Source organism: Peromyscus maniculatus, chromosome 20 (assembly GCF_049852395.1).
Source record: "Peromyscus maniculatus bairdii isolate BWxNUB_F1_BW_parent chromosome 20, HU_Pman_BW_mat_3.1, whole genome shotgun sequence".
Lineage (NCBI taxonomy): Eukaryota > Metazoa > Chordata > Mammalia > Rodentia > Cricetidae > Peromyscus > Peromyscus maniculatus.
Genome location: NC_134871.1, coordinates 71073408 through 71096328, shown reverse-complemented (window position 1 = coordinate 71096328; position 22921 = coordinate 71073408). Strand labels below are relative to the sequence as shown.

Sequence of the window (22921 nt, the reverse complement as noted above, 5' to 3'; positions counted from 1 at the left end):
CTGAGTAGTACTCCATTGTGTATATGTACCACATTTTTTTCATCCATTCTTCCGTTGACGGGCATCTAGGTTGTTTCCAGGTTCTGACTATTACAAATAGTGCTGCTATGAACATAGCTGAGCATGTATCTTTATGGTATGAATCAGCATTCCTTGGGTATATGCCCAAGAGTAGGATGGCTGGGTCTTGAGGTAGTTCGATTCCTAATTTTCTGAGAAACCACCATACTGATTTCCACAGTGGTTGTACAAGTTTAAATTCCCACCAACAGTGAAGGAGTGTTCCCTTTGCTCCACATCGTCTCCAACATTGGCTGTCATTGGTGTTTTTGATCGTTTGCTTTTGTTTTTCTATACAGAGTTTCTCCATTTAGCCTTGGTTGTCCTAGAACTCGTTCTATAGACCAGGCTGGCCTTGAACTCACAGAGATCCGCCTGACTCTGCCTCCCAAGTGCTGGGATTAAAGGCGTGCACCACCACAGCCTGGCTAAAACCATGGAATTTTTTTTTTCTCTTTTTAACCAATTTTTTTTTTCCAGAGCTGAGGACCAAACCCAGGGCCCAAGCTAAATCCCTAACCCCACCAATAAATATTTTAAAAAATATTTTTAGCCAGGTGGTGGTGGTGCACGTCTTTTGGTGGTGGTGCACGTCTTTAATCCCAGCACTTGGGAGGCAGAGGCAGGCAGATCTCTGTGAGTTCAAGTCCAGCCTGCTCTACAGAATTCCGAGAACAGCCAAGGCTACACAGGGAAACCTGTCTTAACCACCCCCCAACAAAAGTCTAAATCATAAAGTATCCCTTACCCCAGGGTCATAACCCTAAGAGACCGACCTGAGGCTTGAGGCTAGATCTATCCTGGCCACTCTAATCCCTGGGGGGAGTCGCCATCCACTGCTGGCCCATCAGCCAGCCGTTACCAGAGGCCTCTCACGCTAGGAATGAGTTCCAGATGCAGGTAGAGGGTGCACATCTGTAATCCCAACACTCAGGAAGCGGAAGGAGGAGGACAGCTTGAGGCCAACTGAGCCACACAGCACATCTATCCTACACGTGCTGCACAGTGAGACGTGTGTTTGCGCGAGAGAGGAGAGCCAGGCCCCGTCATGACCTGCCACCTGCAAGTGAGTAACGCAGGCTTACCAGCCAGCCCACTGGCGACAGCTGAGATTTCCCCGGTGCTACGGCCACATCTTACGTAATTAATTACAGCAGAACACACAGTGACGTCAGAGAAAAGACTCAATTTCAGCTACAGGTCTATTTTTTATTCAATATATTAAATATATTAATCAGAAAAGTCACATCCTATAAATCCAGGAAAATACACAAATATAAATCGGAACCTGCCATTCACCTTGAGTGACAGTTATGTACATGAGGAAGGAAGGGGGAAGAGATCTCAAGTTGGAGGCTGAAAGGCTTGCCCAGGCTGGTGGGGGCCCCACCCCCCTCCCAACCCCCACCTCAACCTCTTCCTTTCTGTATTTACAGCAGCTTCGGCTTATTTACAGCAGGGTGGTATGTGTTAAAAATGTTTTATCTTACAAAAAAAAGAAACCACGAAGGCCAGGACTGAGCTAGAGGGATAAGACAAATAGTGGGGTCACCCCCGTGAATGCACCCCCTCCCCCAGGGCTTGAGCTCCCTGCCCATCTTCTGGAATGAGGAGGCGAGTCAGTCTTAGCTCAAAACCAGGCTGGGGGTGGAGTGCTCTGGGGGTCCGTGGGCTTAAAGGCACATGGGTGACATAAGGGCACATACACACACACACACACACACACACACACACACACACACACACACACACGTGTGCACACGTGTTCAGGGTAGGGATCAGAAAGACAGCGTGTCCATAAAGATCTTGTCCACAATCGGTGGAGGGGGCACCAGGTCCTCCAGCTTGAGGTAGAAGATGCGCTGCAGGCCTTGGGTGCACAGGGTTCGAAGCTCAGGCAGTTTGCCCAGCAGACGCGACAGGCAGCTGGCTGGCTGGGGCTCTCCGGCCACGGTTGCCATGTGCTCCTTCAGGCAGCTGGCGATGCGATTCTGCAGCTCCTCTACCCGGCGAGGATCCTGGAGCCCATGTCGGTCTGCGGCGGCGGCAGCAGGGAGTACAGAGTGAGTCGCTCAGCTGACGCCCTCTCCCCCAGAGCCCCCCAACTCCTCTAGCACGTCCCACAGGCACTCATTCCCCAGACCGGCTAGCATTTGAAACGATTGTTTCCACCGTCCCAAGGGAGAGAGCGAGGCCCAGACAGCTTTCCTGACTTGCCTAAGTTCAGACCAAGGAAATAAAACACTAATCCAGGTTTTCTGGGGTACAGGTTCCACACGGTTTTGAGGGAGCCTGGGATCTCACAGGAGGGCTGCCACCAAGGAGAGCTACGTATAGACCTCACTACCCATTCAAGCCCCGGCTCTCCTGATTTTGTCCTATTCAGGCAGGTCCCCTAAGAAACTTCAGTGGGAAAGGGGGAGAAGCAGAAGAGAGAAACCTCTACCTTTATCACCGGAGTCCAACCCCTGTGATATATGTACCCACAACAGGCACAACCACTGTGGTTGGCAGGGTGGCTGCCTCTTACAGAGACAAGAATGGGAGGGAGCCTGAAGAGCTGAAGCTGGTCCTCTGTTTCTGGGCCACAGCGCTGGCTATCCAAGTACAGCATGTGAAAAATTCACGCGTGCACTTTCCTGTGTGCTGCGAGATTGACAGGGAGGTTTCCAAACAAACTGACTCCCTACACCAGGTCCTCAGCATCTAAGGCTGTGTCTCGGGGAGGCTGGGGTCATTCAAAGGCTGCCATGAGCTTTAGAGGTAGATACAGCCGAGTCCCCTTCCAGGTCCTGACATCCCAAATGCTGCAGGCACTCTAGGGGTCCCCAAATGCTAGAGGCCACCTACCCAGTGGCCCTGCGACCCTGGGGCCCAGCCTGGTGCTTGCCACTCACCGGTGATAAGGACCAGAGCAGACAGGCAGGCAAAGGCAGGGACATCCACAGCCAAGCTATGCAGGGACCGTGAGAAGGTTAGGATGCTGTCAATCCAGTCGCCAAAGCCTCGGGCACACTGTAGCCGGTGTAGCACCAGGCCTGAGCAAAAGATGAGCTTCCCTTCACCGGGCTTAGATCTGGCAGGAGGCAGAGGACAGTCAGGACTTGGGTACAGACAGGCTAGAGCAGCAGGGTGAGGAGGATGGTAGGCGGGCGGGCAGCTCACCGGTAGGCCAGGCGGAGAATGAAGAGCTCCAGGAAGGCGGACTCCAGCAGCAGGTCTTGGTCTCCCGGGGAAAGCTCGGCAAAGCCAGGGATCTTCTCGGCCCACTTTCGGATGACGTCCAGGGAACCCGAGAGTAAGTCATAGAACTGCTGCACATCACCGGCATCCTCCTTCCCAAAGCGGGGCAGCGCCAGCTCCTGGAACTGCAAGGGACCACGAAGAGCTAAGCACCACGTCCGGCTGTCACACCCTGGCACGTCAGACCCAGGAGGGCAAATGAGCCCTAGACTGGGCCCGTGTGCTTGTCAATCCCCACAGGAACACCCAGGGCTACGGCAGCGGTTTGTAACCGGTTCCCCCACCCCACGCCCACCCCAGTGCATTTAGTCGGTGCCCAGGAGGAGGCTCCCCGCTTCCTGATGCTGTCCTGGAAGGAGAACCTCTCCTAACAGGCAGGCACTGCATACGTTCCCAGGGGCGGGGCAGGTGGGCGGGACCTCACCTTGGAATAATCCAACTTGGCGGTGCTAGGCCCCGAGTCCAGATGCGCCCGAATGAGAGAAGTGAGGAGATTGGTCGGGGAGACATCCGGGGGCTGCTTGGGTTTTGAAGGCAGCCGGCCCCGCCGCCCCTTTAGGCTGTCTGTCCGGACGACTGCAGAGAAACGGGCAGTATTGGGGAAAGAAATGAAGGGGTCTTCAACTCACCCCGTACACACCACTTTGACGGAGAAGTCAAAGACGGGGAACCCAGGCCCACCCCACCACCCCACCCGACCCTGGCCAGCAAGGCAGGTGCAAGCTGGATCTGCGTTTCGGGGCTGGAGTCTAGAGGTGGGAGCGGGAATTGGAGGCGGATGCCCGGTGACCCTGGCTGCCCCACCCCGTCGGGCGGGTCGCCCCGTCTCACCACCCACCTTCCTTCACCATGCCCACAGCCAGGCACTTCTGGAAGCGGCAGAACTGGCAGCGGTTCCGCCGCCTCTTGTCCACAGGGCAGTCCTTGTTTGCCAGGCAGATGTACTTGGCACTCTTCTGTACTGTGCGCTGGAGGGGGGGAGACACGGAACAGGCTGTCAGAGCATGGGGGGGGGAGCCCAGGGGAGGGGACCGTCCAGATCCTGCTGCCGACGACAACGACGACGACGCAGACAAAAGCACTCTCTGTTCATAGCTATTTTCCTAACATTTGGGTGCAGGGGAGGGAGACATCGAGGGCCAGAGCGGGGAGAGAAGTCTGGGGCACGCTGGGGGAGGGCCCTGCCTCAAAAGGAAGATTCCAGAGCCCGAGACGAAGGGGCTAGGACCTCGAGGCCGCCCAGACACCTGTTCTGAACAGGTGTCTGCCTGTGTCCACCTGCCCTTTCCTGGGGCAAGGAAGAGAGACCTAAGGGGGTGGGGGGGTGGGGAAGGGAAGCCAAGCAGGCACCCAGCACCGGGACAAACACACAGCCTGTTCCCAAGTCCACCCCCAGCCTGGAGGAACCAAACCCTCTGCCTGGACCTTTCATCCAGTGCCAGGAACACAAGTGCCCGTGGCCCCCTCGTCACCAGGGCGAGGGCGGGGGCAGGGGAGAAGCAGAGGCTGACCACTAGCATTTCTGTTCCTGAACACCACTGCACGAGCCACACCTTCTGCCCCCCCTCCCCGGCTTTCGGCAGCCCTAGAGCTCTGAATGCCCCCGAGGGTGAAGGGTCCCAGGTTCCCGGGGAAAACGATACGCCTGTCCTCTTCCTGCAGGGCAGAACCAGCTGTGAAGGTTACTACAGACCCCAACGTGGTGAGACCCACTCCATCCCCACTTCCAACAGGGCTGCAAGCACCCACAGTATCTTCATCAAAATACCTTGAAGAAACCCTTGCAGCCCTCGCAGGTGCGGACCCCGTAATGCTGGCACGAAGCGTTGTCCCCACACACGGCACAGCGGCCCTCACTGCCGCCCGAAGCCCCACTCCGGGCCTTGGTGGAGGCCACAGGTGCATCCAGAATCCCGGAGGTGTCCAGGTTCGGAGAAGTGGGCGCCAAGCCGGGGAAAGCCGCTGGCATGGAATAGCTCTCACCCTCCCCAAGCTGGTGGGTGGCTGGTGGTGGGAACAACTTTAGGGAACTCTGGGCCAGGCTGGGGCTGGGGCCGGCTGGGGGACTGAAGGAGAAGAAGGTTGGAGGTGGTGGAGGCCCGGAAGCCTTGGGCAGCTGCTCTGTCCATGCCCGAAGGCCTTCATAAGTCTGGCTGGGGGAAAAGTGGCCAAATGAGCCGTCCCAAGGAGAGAGCTGGGGTGGCTGGAAGCTGGGCGTAGATGGCGAGGGAGCCGAGCAGGGGCTGCCATAGTAATCAGAGCCGCTGGAGGACAGGGTCTCATCTAAGGGGCCACTCAGGGTGCCGGGATAACAGCCATACACCTGGAAGTCCTCAAACTTGAAGGAAGCGGAGGCAGGAGAGGTGGCTGAGGACGAGGAAGAAGACGTGGAGGAGGCTGACGAGGAAGCGGAGGAGCATGGTTGGGTTGTCCCCGGCAGCTGGTACAGGAAGGTGTCAAACTCTCCGGTGTACCCGTCCATGAAGGTGCTGAAGCTGGGCAGGGTTGTGGGTGCGGTGGGCGCTGCCTCAGGGCTGGCCAGGTCCATGGTAGGCTTGCTAAACTCAAGGGCCAGGGGGTCACTGGTCAGGTGGTCACGCGGTCCCGGGCTCGCTGCTGGTGTTCCATATTGGGCTTGGATACAGGGCATCTCTGGAGAGGGAGGAGACCCGAGGGAGGAAGGGGAGGAGCCAGTAAGAAGCAGCAGAAAGCTTGGTGGACCCGGGGGAGCCTGGTGGCAAGACCACAGAACCCAGGAATCCTGATCCCCGAGCCCAAGCACTATCTCACTCTGAGACACAAAGCTCCCGGGCAGAGACCCATGAGCCCAAGAGGGCTCAGTCAGAAGGCCAGCCACACCCCAGTGGGCCTGGGAACCCTAGGGAAGGCATCTAGCCAGCCCTTCCCTGCAGGAACAGGGGGAAGTTGTGTTCCTCCAACCCCCAGCCTCCTGTTCACGGGTGGGGGCTGGGGGAGGCAACCCACAGAGCTTCGGCCCAGCCCCCAGGAGCAGATCTGCTGATTTCTCAACCAGGCACTTCCTGGGAATACATTCCCAGGCACATGCCAGGCTCTGCATACCCCCTTCCTCACCACCCCCACCCCAGTGTCTGTCTCCACAGATGTCCTGGAAATGGAGAAGCTGCAGGTCATGGTCCAACTGTCTACCACAGTGGCCTTAGGAACAAGGCAGCCCCAGATCCCAGCCCCACCTCAGCCCTGTGTGCTGATCCCACAGGCACCCAGTCCCACTCTCTGGGGCTGCGCACCCACTCTGCACTTTCTGGAACGTTTCCAGGTGTTGGGTAACATGGCTACAGATGTTTAAATACCATGTACTGGGGGCTGGAGAGACGGCTCAGTGTATAAGAGCATGTGCTGCTCTTCCAGAGGACCCGAGTTCAGTTCCCAGCACCCACATCAGGTGGCTCACAACCATCTGTAACTTCAGCTCCAGGTCACCTGATGGCTCTAGCCTTGTAGAGAGAGCGCGCGCGCGCGCACACACACACAATTAAAATTCATTAATAATCAAGTCTTAAATACCATATATCAGAGGGAGGTGAGGGACTGAGCAGGAAGACCCAGAGAGGAGCCTCTGGACACACAGGAGAAAGGGCCGCTCCCAAAAGGAATTTCTCAGCTAACCGGGTCGTTTTTTATAAGAGGACACTTAAGAGTCCAGCAGGAGACACAGGTTCATTAGGCAGAGTGCGGGAGCCTGCTGCTAGAGGCAGGAAGACAACCTGTCTCTGCCTATGCTCCCCTGCTAAAGCAGACGTCTGCTTCTTGTAGCATCCAGGGGCTTGGCAACGTGTCACACACACACACACACACACACACACACACACACACACACACACACACACACACACACAGGAGCACCTGAAAGAGCAGAGACAGCACCATGCCAGGGAGACCCTTAAGTTTCTATCTGTTCAGAAATCCTGCAGAGGAGGCTCCAGGACCTAGCGTCCCTTCCAACCTCCAAGTCTGGGGTCTGTATAGTTCTGGCCTTTCTAGCTGGGAAGGCAAGCCACACAGAGGCTCAAGCTGGGACAGAGGATGGGACGTAGACTGTCACCACTTGCTGGCCAGAGCCCTTGAGGCCCTCTCGCCCCAGCATGTCCCCCATCCCCACCCACCCCTAGGTGTCTGGACAGCACAGCCCCACCCCTGGCCTGACATGGAACTTCCCAATAACAGTGACCCCCAAGTTCCTGCCCTGCCTGCCCAGTGGCACGTCCCTCAGGCATACAGCACCTGTGAGAAATCAACATGGCCACTTCTGCCTCTGCTTGGGAGAAGCAGCCCAGGCAGGGATGGGTTGGGGGTGGAGGAAGAAGGGTGGCAGCCAGTCAGGACTGGGCATTTGTTCCAGCCTCATTCAAATCCTGTTTCTCCACTTGGACATCCTACATCCGGATCAACCCCCACCAATCTACCCTGCTTCAGGCAGATAGTCAGCAACACAAGATACAGACCTGCATCTCGCCTCCTGGGGTGTGTGGGGGAAGGGATAGTCCCAAGGGGGGGGTGGAGAGGAGGAAGAGGCGGGGTTGAAGGAGGGAGTGGGAGAATCCGGCTTGGGGCAGGTCCTGGCCACACAGCGGCTTGCACCTGTTAGGTGAACAATCCTCAGGTACCTACTTAACAGAACCAACAGGGACCACTGGGGTGATCTGCAAGCCTGTCTCGATTGACAGGAGAGTTATCCCCGGGTCAGGACCACACTAAGACTCCAGCCTGAGCACTTCCACCCAGTCTCCACGTGTCCCTTTCCCTGACTGAGCCAGGGTACAGCTCAAACAATCCTTCGTATACTTCTAGACACACTCACGCTGCCAACTTAGTCCAACGCAGCAACCACCCCGCCAGTCTAGCTAGCCATTTCCTTCAGCTCCTGCACCGTTCAGGCAGAAAGTTCAGCAGGGGAATCTGAAATTTTAACTACAGCCTATAAAGTGTTAAGTAAACAACTGGGAAAGGAGCTGACAGCCTGGGAAGGAAACCCGTGGAAATCCAATCCTACATGGAGTTGGATGGATCCCAGCAGCGCGGAAGCTCTACCGTATACCTTCTCTCCGCAACATGCTCAGGCTATACATACACCCATACACCCCACAATCAGCACTCAAACCCGGAGTACGGTGCGCCTCTTCGGGCGCCCTGTGGGGAAACCAAAACAAAACAAAAAACAAGCGCTGGACAAGCCTCCACTACCTACCGGCACCAACCACCTTGCAGACCCTTCACCCGCTCCCCAAACCTCAAGCCCGAGCTCACCCCGCTCCAAGAGCTACCCTTGAACACCACAGATGCACTCTACACACCCCTCCTCGCAAGCCGACCCGAAGACATCCTTTCCGCCCGCGCGTACACCGATCTCTTTCATGCACCACCCCTAGAAAGAGTCGCACACTCCCCGCGGGGTACCTACCCGGCCGGCTGCGGCTCTCCCTGGCCGGGACCAGCGACCCAGTCGCAGCCTGGTCCCGCGTGCGCTCCGCAGTCCTTCTCGCACACTCCCCCAACTTTCACCGCCTCCTGCACTGGGGCTCCCCTGGCGAGCCCGACCCTCCTCTTAAGCGCTCCGTGACGCATGGGGAGGGGCGGGGGCGCCACTGACGCACGCGGCCCGGCGAGCTTTGGCCATACAAGGGCGCGGGGGGCGGCGCGGTTCCGGCGGGAGGCGGCCAGGAGGAGGCGCGGGGACGGGGAGCCCGAGGGGGCGGGGCGAAGAGGGGGGGCCTGGAATGTCTGCGCGCGTGACGCACGCGGGGTTCCATTGACGCAGGGAGCGCGGATTGTTTGATCTATAAATAGTTTTCCTCTCGCCCGCCGCGCACGCTAAATATAGCAGCTTCCAGACCCGTTAGGCTCCCCAAACCGGACCCGGGATCGGGTCCCGGGGTCCGAAATAACCGACTAGGAGGAGGGGGTGCTGTAGAGCCGCACCCCCAGGGCTTCCCCGGAGCAGGATCTCCTCCCCTCCAGCTGTTCCCAGTGCCTACCGTGCCCGCTCCTTCCTGCCGCTCCTTCCTGCCCATCCCTACCCCGGGCTCTGCTCCGCCTTTGCCCCTTTCCCAGCCTGTCCTGGGCACCTAGGGTTGTCGCTCTCTGCCACTCGGGGAAGCCAGAGCAGGTCAGAGCTGAGACAAGCAACTCTGGAACACACCCAGGAGACGGGAAAGTGAGCTGTGCCCCCTGCCTCAGCCTTGGCAAGGTGCACTTGGTGCATCTTGCCCAGCAAGGTCTCTGGTCCCAGGGATGGCACCTAGAACCCTAGCCTCGCTCCTGGCGATGGACGATCTGGCTTTGCCAGGCCCATGCTGGCCCAACGGACTCTGCTCCGGACTGATGCTGGCTTCTCACCAGTGGCCCCCCTAACCTCTGGCAGGATGGATGCACCCTAGTTGAGAAATTGCCGAATTTCAGAACCGGGTGGAGCCTGAGAAACCTCCAAACTCATGCCAACTCTTCCCCATTTTATAAATAGACTCAGAGACATAATTAATGGTCCTTGCTCAAGGTCACTCAGCTAGGTGGTGGCACACTGGGGTAGAACCCAGGACCATCTCCAAGGGGCTCTTTTCCTTGGCCCCCTCCTGATAAGGAAGCACTTGCCTTCCCACTCCAGCAGCACTGAAGAGGAGCGGCTCTAACCAGTTACCGCCTGCAGTGAAGGACCTGCCAGGGCTGTATCCAAGTGCAGACCAGGCTGCAACCACCTGGAGCCTATTGGGTTCAGCTGTCACCTTGCACATGTGCCCAGTCCAGCCCAAGCTTGGACTCATTTGCTAGCAAGGTAGAGACGTCTGGAGAGATGGCTCGGAGGTTTACAGCATAGTCTGCAACCTTCCCCAACTGGGATCCTCTTTGAAATATCGGTCTGTCCCCCACATCCCCCATTTCCACTGCCAGCCGCAGCCAATGCCAGCCGCAGCCAATGCCAGCCCACTGATGCAGCAGCCTTAACTGGGAATACCCAATGACCTCCCCTTCTCCCATTTAAAAAATGGGCTGAGGGTGTAGCTTGGTGGTAGATTGTTTGCCTGGCATTTGTAACCTGGAGTCCATCCCCTCACCAGAAAAGACCTCCCTAACCAACCTGTCGCTTCCTCCTAAATCTTCACTGTCCCCCTACACATGGAGCAGCTTTGGTACAATGCCGGGGTCATTCAGTGACCTGGTCAGAAGTTACCAGAACCCCCAAGCCAACATGTAGTCTTGCTGTTATTGAGTCCACGGCTCTGAACTTTCCCGAGCCACCTTCCAAAGAACTTCTAGGCCACCTGGGGGAAGATGAAGTGTGGATAGGATCCACACACCATCCATAGTTAGATTTTTCTCTCCTTGGGCCTTTTGTTTATGGAAAACTACTATCATTTGAAAACAGGACCCAGGGGTTCGATGAGGAGGCACCTTCACTCTGAAGCACGTACATTCTTGGCCCTAGGTTGTATCACTTCTGGCTCCCTACCTTATCTCTCTACCCAGCCCTGGATGCCTCCCTCTACTCCCAAGATGGTTTTTAATATGCCAGCAAAAACAAGCCGGAAGGGTTCTTCCTGCCAGCAAGAGCAGGTGCACTGTCCTGTCTTCAGCAGGGTGTGCTGAGGCCCAGGCTTTTCTCCACCTCCAGTCCCAGCATCCTCCTCCTCCCCACCATTCTGCCTTTGCACAGAGTGGCCCAGACCACCCTGTAGGAGAAGTGGGCATGTAAGCACTGGGGAACTCACCACCATCTCACTGTGGATACCCTGACACTGTACCCTCACCCAGGCTGGGGAACTCACCACCATCTCACTGTGGATACCCTGACACTGTACCCTCACCCAGGCTGGGGAACTCACCACCATCTCACTATAGATACCCCGACACTGCACCCTCACCAGGGCCGGGGAACTCACTATCTCACTGTGGATACCCCCACACTGCACCCTCACCAGGGCCGGGGAACTCACTATCTCACTGTGGATACCCCGACACTGCACCCTCACCAGGGCCGGGGAACTCACTATCTCACTATGGATACCCTCACCAGGGCCAACCACCTAGAGCCACTGCACATCGTAGAGGCTGCCCTCTTGCTGCCTCAAAGCTAGAGGAGGATGAGGAACTGCGGCTGCTACGTGGAAGTGTGGTGCTGGAGGTCTAAACTCAACTACACTCTAAGTAGCATCACTAAGGGGAAAGAGTCTCTCTGTGGGGACACAGCTGGGCCACCCATGCAGGGACCAGAGTGGAGCACACAGCCCAGCGGAGGGAAGAAAGGCCAAAAGGACCTGGAGGAATCCCAGACTTCGTCCTGCTGATCATAGGCTGCCCTAGAAGCGTAGCCCAGGGCCCTGCAGGGTGGAAGCAGGCGCATACCGGATGCAAGCTGAGGGAGACCCAGAGCAAGCCTGGGTCCAGACTAGACAGAAACCTCTCAGGGGAGCACCGAGTCTTGCTTTCAGGACTCAAACCAGGATCAGCTGTTCACTGGGGGTAGGGGAAGTGAGTAACGTGGGAAGTCCAAAACTAAAGATGAACACCTGAAACCCGCGGAGGGCAGGGAGAAGACATAACCACTCTGCCTGCCGACAAAAACCAGTGCTGACCAGTCAGGCCCACACCAGGGCCCAACCTACCGATGCACATCATCACTCGGCCCTAGGCAAGGTCCTTCGGCTAATTCCCAGTACCAGTTGCCACCACAGCCACAGGCACGCTGTTCCTCTCCCTGCTGGAGTCCTGCCTGGCCTCTCTGACTTCAGCTCCTGGGCCACCCAACTCCCAAAAAGCCTTTTCCCACTGGTGTAGGGAGGTAAGTCCAGGAACAAGATACTAACCAAGGACCAGACTTTGGGCCAAGATACCGCACCTGAATCCATTCATTCAGCCCTCTTCCTGCCCCAAGCTTGAAATCATAACCTGCATTTTATAAACAGATCCTCTAACTCCTGTTTTATGCGTATGCTGACTTGACCCCCGAGTCCTGTAAATCCACCGTAGAAGCAGTTACAGGTGTCTCTGTGGGTGTCTTCGGTGGGTCTGGAAGCATGCCAGTTCCTGATTCAGATGGTTGGGCCCCAAGTGTGTTGGCTCGAGGGGTCTTCAGACTACACTCCCAAAGCTTTTACCCTATGACAGCAGTTCTCAACCTGTGGGTCACGACCTCTTTGGGAGGTCTAAGGGCCCTTCCACAGGGGCTGCCTAAGACCATCGGGAAACACAGATATTTACATTACGATTCATTAACAGTAGCCAAATTTACAGCTATGAAGTAGCAATGGAAATAACCGTATGGCTGGGGGTCACCACGACACGAGGGACCGTATTGAAGGGTCGCAGCGTTAGGAAGGTTGAGAACCGCTGGTTTAAGTGGATGCAGCTGCAGCTGGACCTGACTGAGTTCAAGTTCAAGTGTATGTTTCTGAAATCATAGTAGCTGTTTCTCATTAGACGTGTGTCCTGTCCACGGTTGCTCAGAACAGAGGGAGCTGGCACGAGTTGCCCCGTATGACCTTAGGAAAGCATGGTGGTTCACATCTGTAATCCTAGCACGCAGGCAGGAGAATCACCGAAAATTCAGGGGCAGCCTGGTACACATATCCAGACTCGGTCTCAAAAAGCAGGATGAGGAGAAGGAAAACAGTATGACAGGGAATCAGAGACTCAAGCTCAGCCCCATCCTGTGAGGATCGCACTCTCCCCTTGCAAAGGGCCTTGGCTCTTCAGTGGTAAGTAGCCTGAGCTAGCAATGTCGACCATCACTCCTCAGCCGAGTTGGGTAAACAGGGAATAGGGAAGTGGACTCACACAGCCCTTTCCCACGATGCCCCTTGGGCTGGGCCCCACCCTGTAAGCCGGAGGGCAGGAACCTCCCCCCTCTTCTACTAAGGCGGTCCCCACCCACGGCCTCCATGCTCTTCCCATGGGGTGGGTCCAGGGAGGCGACCTCGTTTCCTCCCACCGAGAAGTGGCCCCGGGAGCTTCCCCGGCTCAGCCCCATGCTGCCAGCCCTGACCGGGCCACTTCCGCTTCCTGCCCTGGCAGTGGGCAGGGGATTTGTGTTGTGGGCAGAGAAGTGCTACCTGTGGCCTCAGGGGCTTCCCATGGCAGCTCTGTGAACCCAGGTGAAGGATCAAGTCCAACTCTCTGGCTCTCATCTCCTGGTCCTTCTCCAGGCCCTGCAGTGACCTTATATTTTTACCCCCTCCTCCCCTCCCCCCCAAAAAACAGGTTCCCAGGTTAGCCCATAAAACATGTCCCCTGCTCCCTCGATACAGGTAAGCTCTGGAAGAGCTCCAGGCCAGCAAATCTCCTTGTAGTGAAACCTGGCCGGGTCCCATGGCCCTTCGAAACCATTTCCCACGAGAACATCATAAGTTCCATTGGTGGGGAACTCAGTTCACTGGGGAAGGGAAAGGCTGAACACGCCAACAGAACACTTGGACCGGGATGCCAGGAACCTGCAGGGAACAGGCAGGGACAGGCAGGGACCAGGGTTATAGTCTCCCTCTCTGAGAACTAAACAGTAACCCCCTCCCCTCTGAGGGGCTGGGAGAAAACAGAAGATGCAAGAAGCTCTATACAGCACAGAGAAAATTCCAGGCTCACTATGCAGCAGGTGAGGGGAGCGGGGAGGACGGACAGATGGACGGACACAAGCTGATTACCGAAGGAAGTCAGCGTGGCCACAGAAGCTGCCTGCAATCCTGCAATTTTTCTACCCCATCTACCTTCCGGGCAGAAGAAATTAATACACAGTATATAGAAATAAGGTTAGACCTCAAGAAGAACTGGCAGAGAGAGCAGGAAAGCTCAGAGGAGGTCACAGTCCTCGGGAAAGACTACCTCATTTCTCCCTCCTCACAAGCTCTTGGGTGCATCGCCCCTGGCTAGTTCTCCATCTGGGAGGGGTCTCCCACCTTACAGGATTCCCACATCCACCAAACTTCCTTAGCCCTACCCAAGGTCTCCTCCCCACCCAACCTCCTCAGCAGAAAGCCAAATTCAAAATAAAACCTCCCTGATAAGGAGCCTCAGCCGGAAGGCCGCCACACTTTCCTATTGTTAAAGTATTTTTAGTGGCAGGCTCTGGATTCAGTTAGGGACCCTGTTCAGAAGGGGAAACTTTTTTTTTTTTTTTTTTAAGAACTGACGAGGAGAGAGTGTGGGAGCTTCCCACTTAAGAGGCTGCCTCTGGCCCAGGTCCCAGGCAGCTGGCTTCACTACAGCCTGCTTCTCAGCAAGGAGAGTGGGCAAGTCAGGGATTAGCAGATCTACCCCTCAGTCCAGCTGCCGGTTCCTACAGGACAGGGAACCTGGACAGAGAGCAACCTTGAGATAGCCCAACAGGACAGGGGGCCTGGGTCCCTAATCAGCAACCCTGAGATAGCCCACAGGGCAGGGAGCCTGGGTCTCTGCCCAGAAAGTAACCTTGAGATAGCCCCACAGACACCTAGCTTACTGCTTTCTCTGAGCAACCTGGAGGCCTCCACCTGGCCATATGGACAACCTGTGTGCAGTCTCTGAGGAAGGAGAGGGCAAATCTGTCCCCCATGTCCCCTCTGTCAGTCTTGAAGTATTCTCAAGTCTGATTTCCATCAGAGAATGTGCAGCAGCCCGTTCTCCATTTCCAGGTCTGCCTAACACCCTTTTCTTCCTCTTCTGCCCTCCCTTCAAAACCAAAGGATTCAGCATGCCATTCAGAGTGGAAACATCTGGCAAGATGGGCAGAGTGGGGGGAAAAAATCCCAAGAGCCCAGTTTTGATTTTTTTGTGCCTCAGTGTCCCTACTCCCCAAACTTACCAGCTCTCGTCCCCACAAACCCAGACGACAAAGGAAGAATCCAGGGTTAATGGGCTCTTTCCACAGCCTGGAGAAACCCAGTTGGGGACTGTGACAGCCTGCCCTTCCCAGCTGAGGCCATGTACTGGCTGAGCAGTCTCTGGATGGGAACTGTCTCCGAGCCAGTGTGTCCTCTTCTGTTTATATAGCAGAAACCAGAGCTGGCCTCTGGGGACGGGGAGAGCCGCCTCAGGGCCCTCTTGGCTGGGGCCTGACTTTGGCCCAGGTCAGCAAGAGCCCAAAATAGTCAGCTGACGGGAGCCCCAGAGTGAGCATGACCCTGGGCCCGTGCCCAGGCCTGGCAAACAGGTGCCCACGTCACAAGACTAGCAGCTCTAACACTCACGGGGCGCTGGCTGGCAGCCCCTCAGGGTGGCACTGGCAATATATTTGACATGGGAGTTCCACTTGGTCACGTCACCCAGACAACAGGGCAAATAAGAATGCTGCCCCCAATGGGAAGGCTGGGTGTTTAGAAAGCCAGGTCAGGGCCGGGGGGTAGAAACACGGGCCAAGAGGAGGGAGACACCTGGCCATTGCAGCCGTCCTGACTCACGTGCTTCCCGAGTCCAGATCTCCTCTGTGACCAGGGCCACCTACCCCTTCCACTTACAGTAATTCTCCTTGTCCCCAACCCCAGCTGGTGTTATGGAGCCTGCTGCCTGCCAGCAAGAAGCTGGCTCCCAGGTGCACACTCAGCCCAGCTCCCAGGAGCCACTGCCCAGGCCTCCCCTGCCTCCCCCGAGGCTGACTGCACACCCTGTCTTTTCCACTCCATCTACCCCCATGAGATCCTGCCCCCCAATCACCAGCTCTGCCTGAAGCAGCAACAGGGCCGAGGATGCTGAAGGAGCCAGCGAGTAGTCTTACAATCATCCAGAACCGTGGTTCTCAACCTATGGGTTCCGACCCCTTCGGGGGCAAACAACCTTTTCACAGGGGTCGCCTAAGACCACTGGAAAATACAGATGTTTACATTACCATTCGTAACAGTAGCAAAAATGACAGCTATGAAGTAGCAACGAAAGTAATTTTACGGTGTGGGGGGGGGGTCGCCACATCACGAACTGTGTTAAAGGGTCGCAGCGTTAGGAAGGCTGAGGACCACTGCTCTGGAGCATCCCAAACCTGAGGGATTGCTGCTTGAAGATGGCCCTACGTCCCAGGGAAAGAGGGAGGGCACCAGGGCCTATGGCCAGGACGCCACGTTGAGTCCCAGCTCCCCTAGGCATGGTGACCAAATCTTGAGTTCCCTTGGCCTCATCCCAGAGTCTCAGGTCTCAGGGACCCTGTAAGAAAGCCCACCCCGTCCCTTCCAGGTCCCCCATCTGAAGAAGGCTGTCCTCCTCCACCATCAGCCAGCCTCTGGGCTCACGGGGAGCCCCACGGACCTGGAGTCTCAGCTTCGCTCCACACAGTCTCCCTCCCCACAGGGCCATGAGAAGCTACTCCCCTATAACCCTCTCACAAGTGGAAGGGCAAATTAGATGGCCAAGGACACCTTGGGGGTGGCTACAGGTTTGGGACTTTCTTTCTAAGAATATCGGGTGAATAACGCCATGTTGACAGGGGTGGTCCCCATGCTTGGCAGGTAGAGTCCAGGACCGGTACCTCCCTGGTGCAGTACCTACACCCTGGAAACAGGCCAACCCCCAAACCCACACGCCCCTGCCATGCTCCCAGCCCTCAGCTCACCCGCCCCACCCTTCAGCTTCCTGGAACCATGCACAGGCCTGCCTTGAGAGCTGCAGTCACCTCCCTCCCTCATCCACCCATGAGACCAGGCCCCAGAGCCTCCAGCCCAAACTGCTAAGAACATAAGGCTTCCCCATTCCCCACCCCCGCATCACCCCACCTCTGAAGAAATCAGATGTTCCCATGCTTAGCAACCTCGCTCGCTCGCCTGCCGCCTCGGCAGGGCTTCCCCCTCCAGCCCCCCAGACCACATCCTCTCCAGGCAGCCCTGCCCCCAGCCCTGCCCCCATCCTACCCCACCTGCTCAAGGGCCCCAGGGGTGCACCAAGGACAGCAGCAGTACTTACCACTCTGGATGGGCCGCCAGGACTCTGTCAACGTTCACACCATCCCCTCAGCCTTCAGGGCCCAGCAATGCCGCCCAGTCACCAGGGCGGGGCGGGGGCTGGCCTCTGTCCATGGTGGCCTATGGAGAGAATTAGCGTGAGTGAGGAACAAACAGGGATGTGCTCCTGAAATAACAGAGCTGGGAAGCAGGGAGTCAGAATCAGGGCAGGACCCAGGTCACAAGGGTCAGAAGGCAGTCCAGGCAATGGGCTCTGGAGGACATGAAGGTGGCCAGGAGCTATGGACAGCATCTGGGTATGTCAGAGCCAAGAAGCCGCGCTACCACCACCACTGTGGCCCTGCTTCCTGCTGCTCCTGCCCGAAGCCCCTGGGAACACAGGGATGGGTAGCAGAGAGAAAGTGACCCCTGTGAGGACAGGCAAAGTGCCTGTCCCTCCTTACAGGGCTCCAGCTCAGCCCCAGAGTCCAGAGGTCTCCTCCTTTGTCTCAAGGAACCCAGCCTTCTAACCTAAGCAAGGAGACTCTCACCAATTCCTATGGCGGGAACCCAGTCCCTAACAGGAAGGTCAATTTCTAGTAACGAGGTGAGGGGTCCCAGGCTACCTATATTCAAATTGTGGCTCCAGCACGTAGTCCCTCAACAAATGGCAGCCTCTCCCTGCTTCTCCTTCCCCAGTGAAGAAATCACCATCTCTAACTGACATGCATCTCTAAAACTGGCAGCTGTAATTGGGGTTAAAATGTAGAGGGTTTACAAACGAACAAGCTGGGAGGCACAGGCAGGGGGATCTCTGTGAGTTCAAGGCCAGCCACGACTACACAGTGAGACCTATCTCAGAAAACAGATCCAAGCACACATATGGCGATGTGTCCTCCCTGGGACGTCTTAAATGAACACATACAAAAGCCAAGCGGGCCTCTTAATGCAGCCTGGAACCTCCAGTTTGTCAGGAGACTGAGACAGGAGAATTACAACCTCAGGGCCTGCCTGGACTACAGGAAGAGTTCAAAGCCGCTCTGGGCATCTCAGTGAGAGCCTGTCTCAAAACAGAATGGATAAAGATCATGGTAAAGGGCTTGCTTGGCAAAGCAAGGCAAGGTCCTGGGTTCAACCCCCCAGTACAGGAATCAAGAAGAGGTGGGAGACGGGGCGAGGAGAAAGATGGAAAAGGAAAGGCTAACTCCAGACCCCGGCTCCATCCTAGACACTTCTGGGCACCCGGCCTCTGCTCCCAGAGCAGAAGGCAGCTGTGGAGGCCAGCCCTGGACTTTCTAGCTCTCCTCTAGCACTGGCTATTGGCAGTGCCCACACCACACCCCCCCCACTCCTTTCTCTCACTGTGTCCTCATCCTCCCTCTAGAGCCCGGAGTGAGGGTAAAGCCGAGAATGTCTTCACAGCTATTGGACCGGGTTGCAGGCCAGGGGGCTGGGAAAAGAGAAGTCGGTGTTTCCACAAAAGTGGGTGGAAGAACCCTGACAGAGGAAGGCCCCAGGGTGGGTCACATGCTCCCGACCTCTGCCCCGAGGTCACCAGCTAAGGGACACTCCTGTGGCTGAGACACCCAGATTTTCCCTCAAGGAACTGCCAGCAATGGTAGAGGACCTGCCTACGGACACAGAGTGCTGGATTTGATCTCACACACACACACACACACACACACACACACACACACACACACAGTAACTGTCATCCCTCACATGTCTGGGAGGCTTCAAACCTGCTTCCCAAAGGGGCTGTGCTATTGCCCTCCCTGAACTAGAAACAGGACAAAACCTCCTGTCATCACAGGGTGGACCGGGCCCCAAGGTCTTCTCTCTCTTCTCGACACAGGGGCCAGAGCCTGGCACCTTGTACCTAGAAGTTGACTCACAGCTCTGGTGAACAGATGTCTTATCCCATCTCCTGTCCCTGGATCAAAATTCCCTCCTAACGGTCACATAGTCAGCGTTCCTGAACTACTGTGAGCGAGGCAGCGTGCCCAGAGCAGGGGAAGACCCAGGAGCCCTCGAGGTCTAGATCTTGGGCAGGCCGACACCCTGGGCCCAGCTGCACACGCAGGATTGAACCAGTCACAAGCCCCGTGCAGAGGCCAAGGCTGAGGCAGTTCAAAAGAGGGGAAGGTGGTCTCTAAGGAGGGGTACATTTCAGTACCAGCCCCCCCTCTTCTCCTCACTCAGCCCTCCCCCACGTGCTCCAGTCACCTGGGCCCCCTTTCACCACCCACAGCCTTGGCATGGGCTGTTCCCTCCACCGGGGAAGTTGCTGTCCCACATCTGTCTGTCTGTCTGTCTGTCTGCTTCCTCCCCAGGCACCAGGTTTCCATTCCATCTAACCTTCTCAAAGCCCTCTGCCCACCTCCCCACCCCCACACTAACCTGTCTTCACTCCACACAGGACGGGTGCAGATTTCCCACTTGTCTATCACCTGCCTCCCTGCTAGAAAACAGTGTGGTCAGCTCGGCACCATGGCATTCAGTTTGAAACAGAGACGGGCAGGTGCTGGGGCCTGTGGGTGTGGGGGACAAGGGATGACCCACACTTGAGCTGAGGGGGAAGGTCAGGTAGGTGAGGGGACGTTTCAGCTAAGGAGCCTGTCCCTTCCATTTGGGGACAGAGCCAACAGGAACATGAGTTTTCCTCCTGGTTGAACCACAAATTTGAATCAGAAAATCTTACCTCGAGGGCTAGTCAGCCCCTCCGGGGACCCACCAGAAACCTGCTGGCCCTTTCTACGGAGCATTTGAATGTTTTCTTAACTAAAATCTCCACTTGCAACAGGGCATGGACGGCAGCCTTCTGAAGCCCTTAGGGCTCTGCACACAGCTCCCCACTGGACAGTGGGCACAAAAAGCTACGGCTAAGATCTTTACTGGCATTCTCTCAACGCAGCCTCACAGGACTACAAGAAAGGGATTGTTTTTATTATGCACTGTGCAAGACCAGACCTTAAAAAGGTTCAGAAACTTGTTCCTGGTCATACAGCTTGGAACTGGCAAAGCTGTGGTTAGAGCCCAGGTCCCCAGATCTGGGAGCCGTGGCCAGGCATCCATCCCTTTTGCCGGCTACTTAGACCTGGGCATCTAGAACCTGGCTCCACTCCCTGGGGTAGTCTGAGTCCCTCCCAAGGAGCGGGTGCGAAGAAGCTCTGTGGCTGCGCATAGGTGAGCACCGGGCCTGAACTCCTGAGCTGGGCAAAGAAAGGCTCACCATTTCTTATTAGAGTGGTGTGAGCCATCTGTCTGCCCAACCGACACCATCATCGACATCATGGCCCATAGCACAGTGCATTGTTATTCTTCCTAGCCCTGGGTCACCACAGAGCCAGCTGGCTTCCTTGTCAAGTCTTCGCCCAAGTCACTGACACAAACATCCCCCTTGGTTGTGATGCCCCGGGGCAGGAGCGTCCATCAGCGCCTTTTGGGAACCTGCCAACCACAGCATGCCCATGTCACTAGCCCCCCATTCAGGTCACAACTTTCCATGAGACCACCTTTAGATCCTCCGGCCACTTATCAGAAAACGGACGCGTAAGGAGGGGATGTGTCCATGTCGGGGGGCCGAGCCCTGCATCCACGCAGACCACCCTCTGGAGCCACCGCTGTCCCCAAGCCCCAACAGACTCCTGGAGCTTGGTGGCGCCTCCCAGGCCCGGGTAGCCTGGGCTGCTGGTCTGGCTCCCGCGGACCGGGACGCGGAGGCATGCCCGGGGCCTGGCCGCGTCCAGCGCCACTCGCCCGCCCAGCCGCACCCGGGGCGAGCCGGAGAGGACGGCGGCGCTGACCCCGCAGCAGCTCGGCGGACGCAGGTCCCCGCCGCCCCGGCCCCTCACCTGGCCCCGCGGGCTGCGCTCGCGTCTCCGCCCGCGCCTTCCGGGCTCGCACCCCGCTCGGGCCCGCAGGGTCGCCCATGCCAGGCCGCCGCCGCCACCGCCGCCGCCTCCCGCTCTCGCCGCGCCCGCCCGGCGCCCCCGCCCGCGGTTCCGGCCGCGCCCGCGCCCCCCGCCCCCAACTCCTCCCCCGGCGAGCGGCCGGGCGGGGACCGTGACGCGCGCCCATTGACGTCTCCGGAATCCCGGCGGCGGCGGCCGACGCAGCCTCATCAATGGGCTAAAAATAGCGGCGCCCGGAATAGCCGCGAGCGTCCCGCCCCCCGTCCCCCGCCTCCCAAAGCTCTCCCGCCGCCGCTGCACACCCCGTTACATAACGGGCCCCGCCCGAGGGCAGGGTGGGGAGGTGCTGTTTCCAGGTGAGCCCTCTCGGGCCTCCCGGACACCACCCCGACATCCAACTCATAAATAAATCTACCCGGGACTTCCCCTGAGCGCTAGGTGGAAAAAGTGAGGCCCAGAGGGGTTTGGCTGCAACCCAAAGTCACACAGCAATTAGGCTGCTTGGGAGGTCAGGACCCCAGCCTACCTCTGAGCCTGTGGGCACCCCAAGGTGGCATGAGCCTCTCAGCCTGCGGGACCGTGTAACACCCCAAAGGCAGGGAACCTAGGTAGCAGGCAGGTTACAGGGCTCCCACGGGAGAAGGCAGCTAAGAAAGAGGACTTCTGAGAAGGTGACGTGTTTCCTGAAAAACTACTTTCCGAGGCAGGGGCATTCACCGATCTGGCTGCTGCCATATATATACCTGGGTGACCCGGGACAAGTCACCTAGCCTTCTGAGCCTCTACTCTGCAGCCACCTTTTGCAGTGACCAGACCCCAGCAGCTGTGGAGTAAGTGGTCTTCACACAGTAGGCACCCAGGGTTTGGTTTCCCCCACTCCTCTGGGGACCTTGTGACCCACAGTGTGGCTGCCTTCTGTCCTCTCCCCTCGGGATGAGGGGTCAAGGAGGTCCTAGGCCTCTGAAAATGAGACGTCCACCCTGTCCTAAGCAAGCCCTCTCCCCAACAGATGCCCATTCCAACAAGCCACACAACAGTTCCTGGGGAGACACAACACACACGTCTGCTCACCCCAGACAGACCACAGTACAGATACAGCCAGAGTCCAACTGGGTGAACTATGAGTTTTACTGGGGTTACTTGCAGGAATATGGGTGAGGGGTTACTCACAGGAGCAGATGTGACCCAAAGACAGCTGCATCACCAACCTCCCAACACACACACACACACACACACACACACACACACACACACACACACACACACACACGGCTGCTCCGGCGGGTTGGAGAGCGTCCTTTCCAGGTGCCCCAGCTGGTCTAAATCTCTTCCACAGCTGATCTGGTCCCAGCCTTCTTTGCCGTTCACCTCGTGTGAGTGTCTTCTTGGGAGCTCAGCTTCACTTCCTCTGAGCTTTTCTTGTGTCCTCGGGCATGGAGAGACCTAGTGCATCTGGTCTGTTTCGGGTACTTCCTGAAGCTATCTTGAGCTGTTTCCCTTTCTACTTCGAGAGCTTCCCTGCAGGGTGCAATGTTTCCATCTCAGAGGAAGCTGCTCCACAATGCTCCCTCCCTTCCTACGGTTCCTACATTCTCTCTGTCCCCTCTCTGCAATGGTCCCTGAGCCTCAGAGGGGGGTGACCGCAGATGGCCACCTTCGGCTGAGAAATCGGCCCCCATGCCTCCATGACAACCTTGTTCTCAGGAGCTTCACCAGTGGTGAGACTGCGAACTATCGATCTATGGGCGTAAACAGGCAGTTTGACAGGCGCATCCCATCCATCTAGTAAAACCATAGAAGCTGCTTCCCATTGGGACCGATGACCTCCCCAGTCACAGGTTT

At 57.2% G+C, this 22921-nt stretch overlaps 1 protein-coding gene across 3 annotated transcripts; it reads right to left on the bottom strand.

Moving 5' to 3' along the window:
• Positions 1 to 1248: 1248 nt before the first annotated feature.
• Nr4a1 (nuclear receptor subfamily 4 group A member 1) lies at positions 1249 to 21146 on the bottom strand. 3 transcript variants are annotated; one of them, XM_076556881.1, is made up of 8 exons: positions 21020 to 21146; positions 17188 to 17306; positions 5072 to 5955; positions 4142 to 4271; positions 3728 to 3879; positions 3226 to 3428; positions 2958 to 3136; positions 1249 to 2095 (listed from the first exon to the last, which is right to left on the bottom strand). In XM_076556881.1, the coding sequence occupies exons 3-8, from the start codon at positions 5951 to 5953 to the stop codon at positions 1839 to 1841; spliced, it is 1803 nt and encodes a 600-aa protein (XP_076412996.1). In that variant the 5' UTR covers positions 5954 to 5955; positions 17188 to 17306; positions 21020 to 21146; the 3' UTR covers positions 1249 to 1838. The 3 variants fall into 3 exon arrangements, with proteins under 3 accessions (XP_076412996.1, XP_042120510.1, XP_042120508.1); XM_042264576.2 differs by lacking the exons at positions 17188 to 17306; positions 21020 to 21146 and adding an exon at positions 15107 to 15263; XM_042264574.2 differs by lacking the exons at positions 17188 to 17306; positions 21020 to 21146 and adding an exon at positions 8744 to 8934.
• Between the last annotated feature and the right edge of the window lie 1775 nt (positions 21147 to 22921).

Excerpts from the sequence above, each read along its gene's own strand:
- Nr4a1 (XM_076556881.1), bottom strand. The coding sequence starts at position 5,953 with ATGCCCTGTATCCAAGCCCAATATGGAACACCAGCAGCGAGCCCGGGA. Across the intron at positions 4,272-5,071 it reads GCTGCAAGGGTTTCTTCAAG|CGCACAGTACAGAAGAGTGC; the intron begins GTATTTTGATGA and ends CCCCCCCTCCAG. Across the intron at positions 3,137-3,225 it reads ATTCTCCGCCTGGCCTACCG|ATCTAAGCCCGGTGAAGGGA; the intron begins GTGAGCTGCCCG and ends GCCTCCTGCCAG.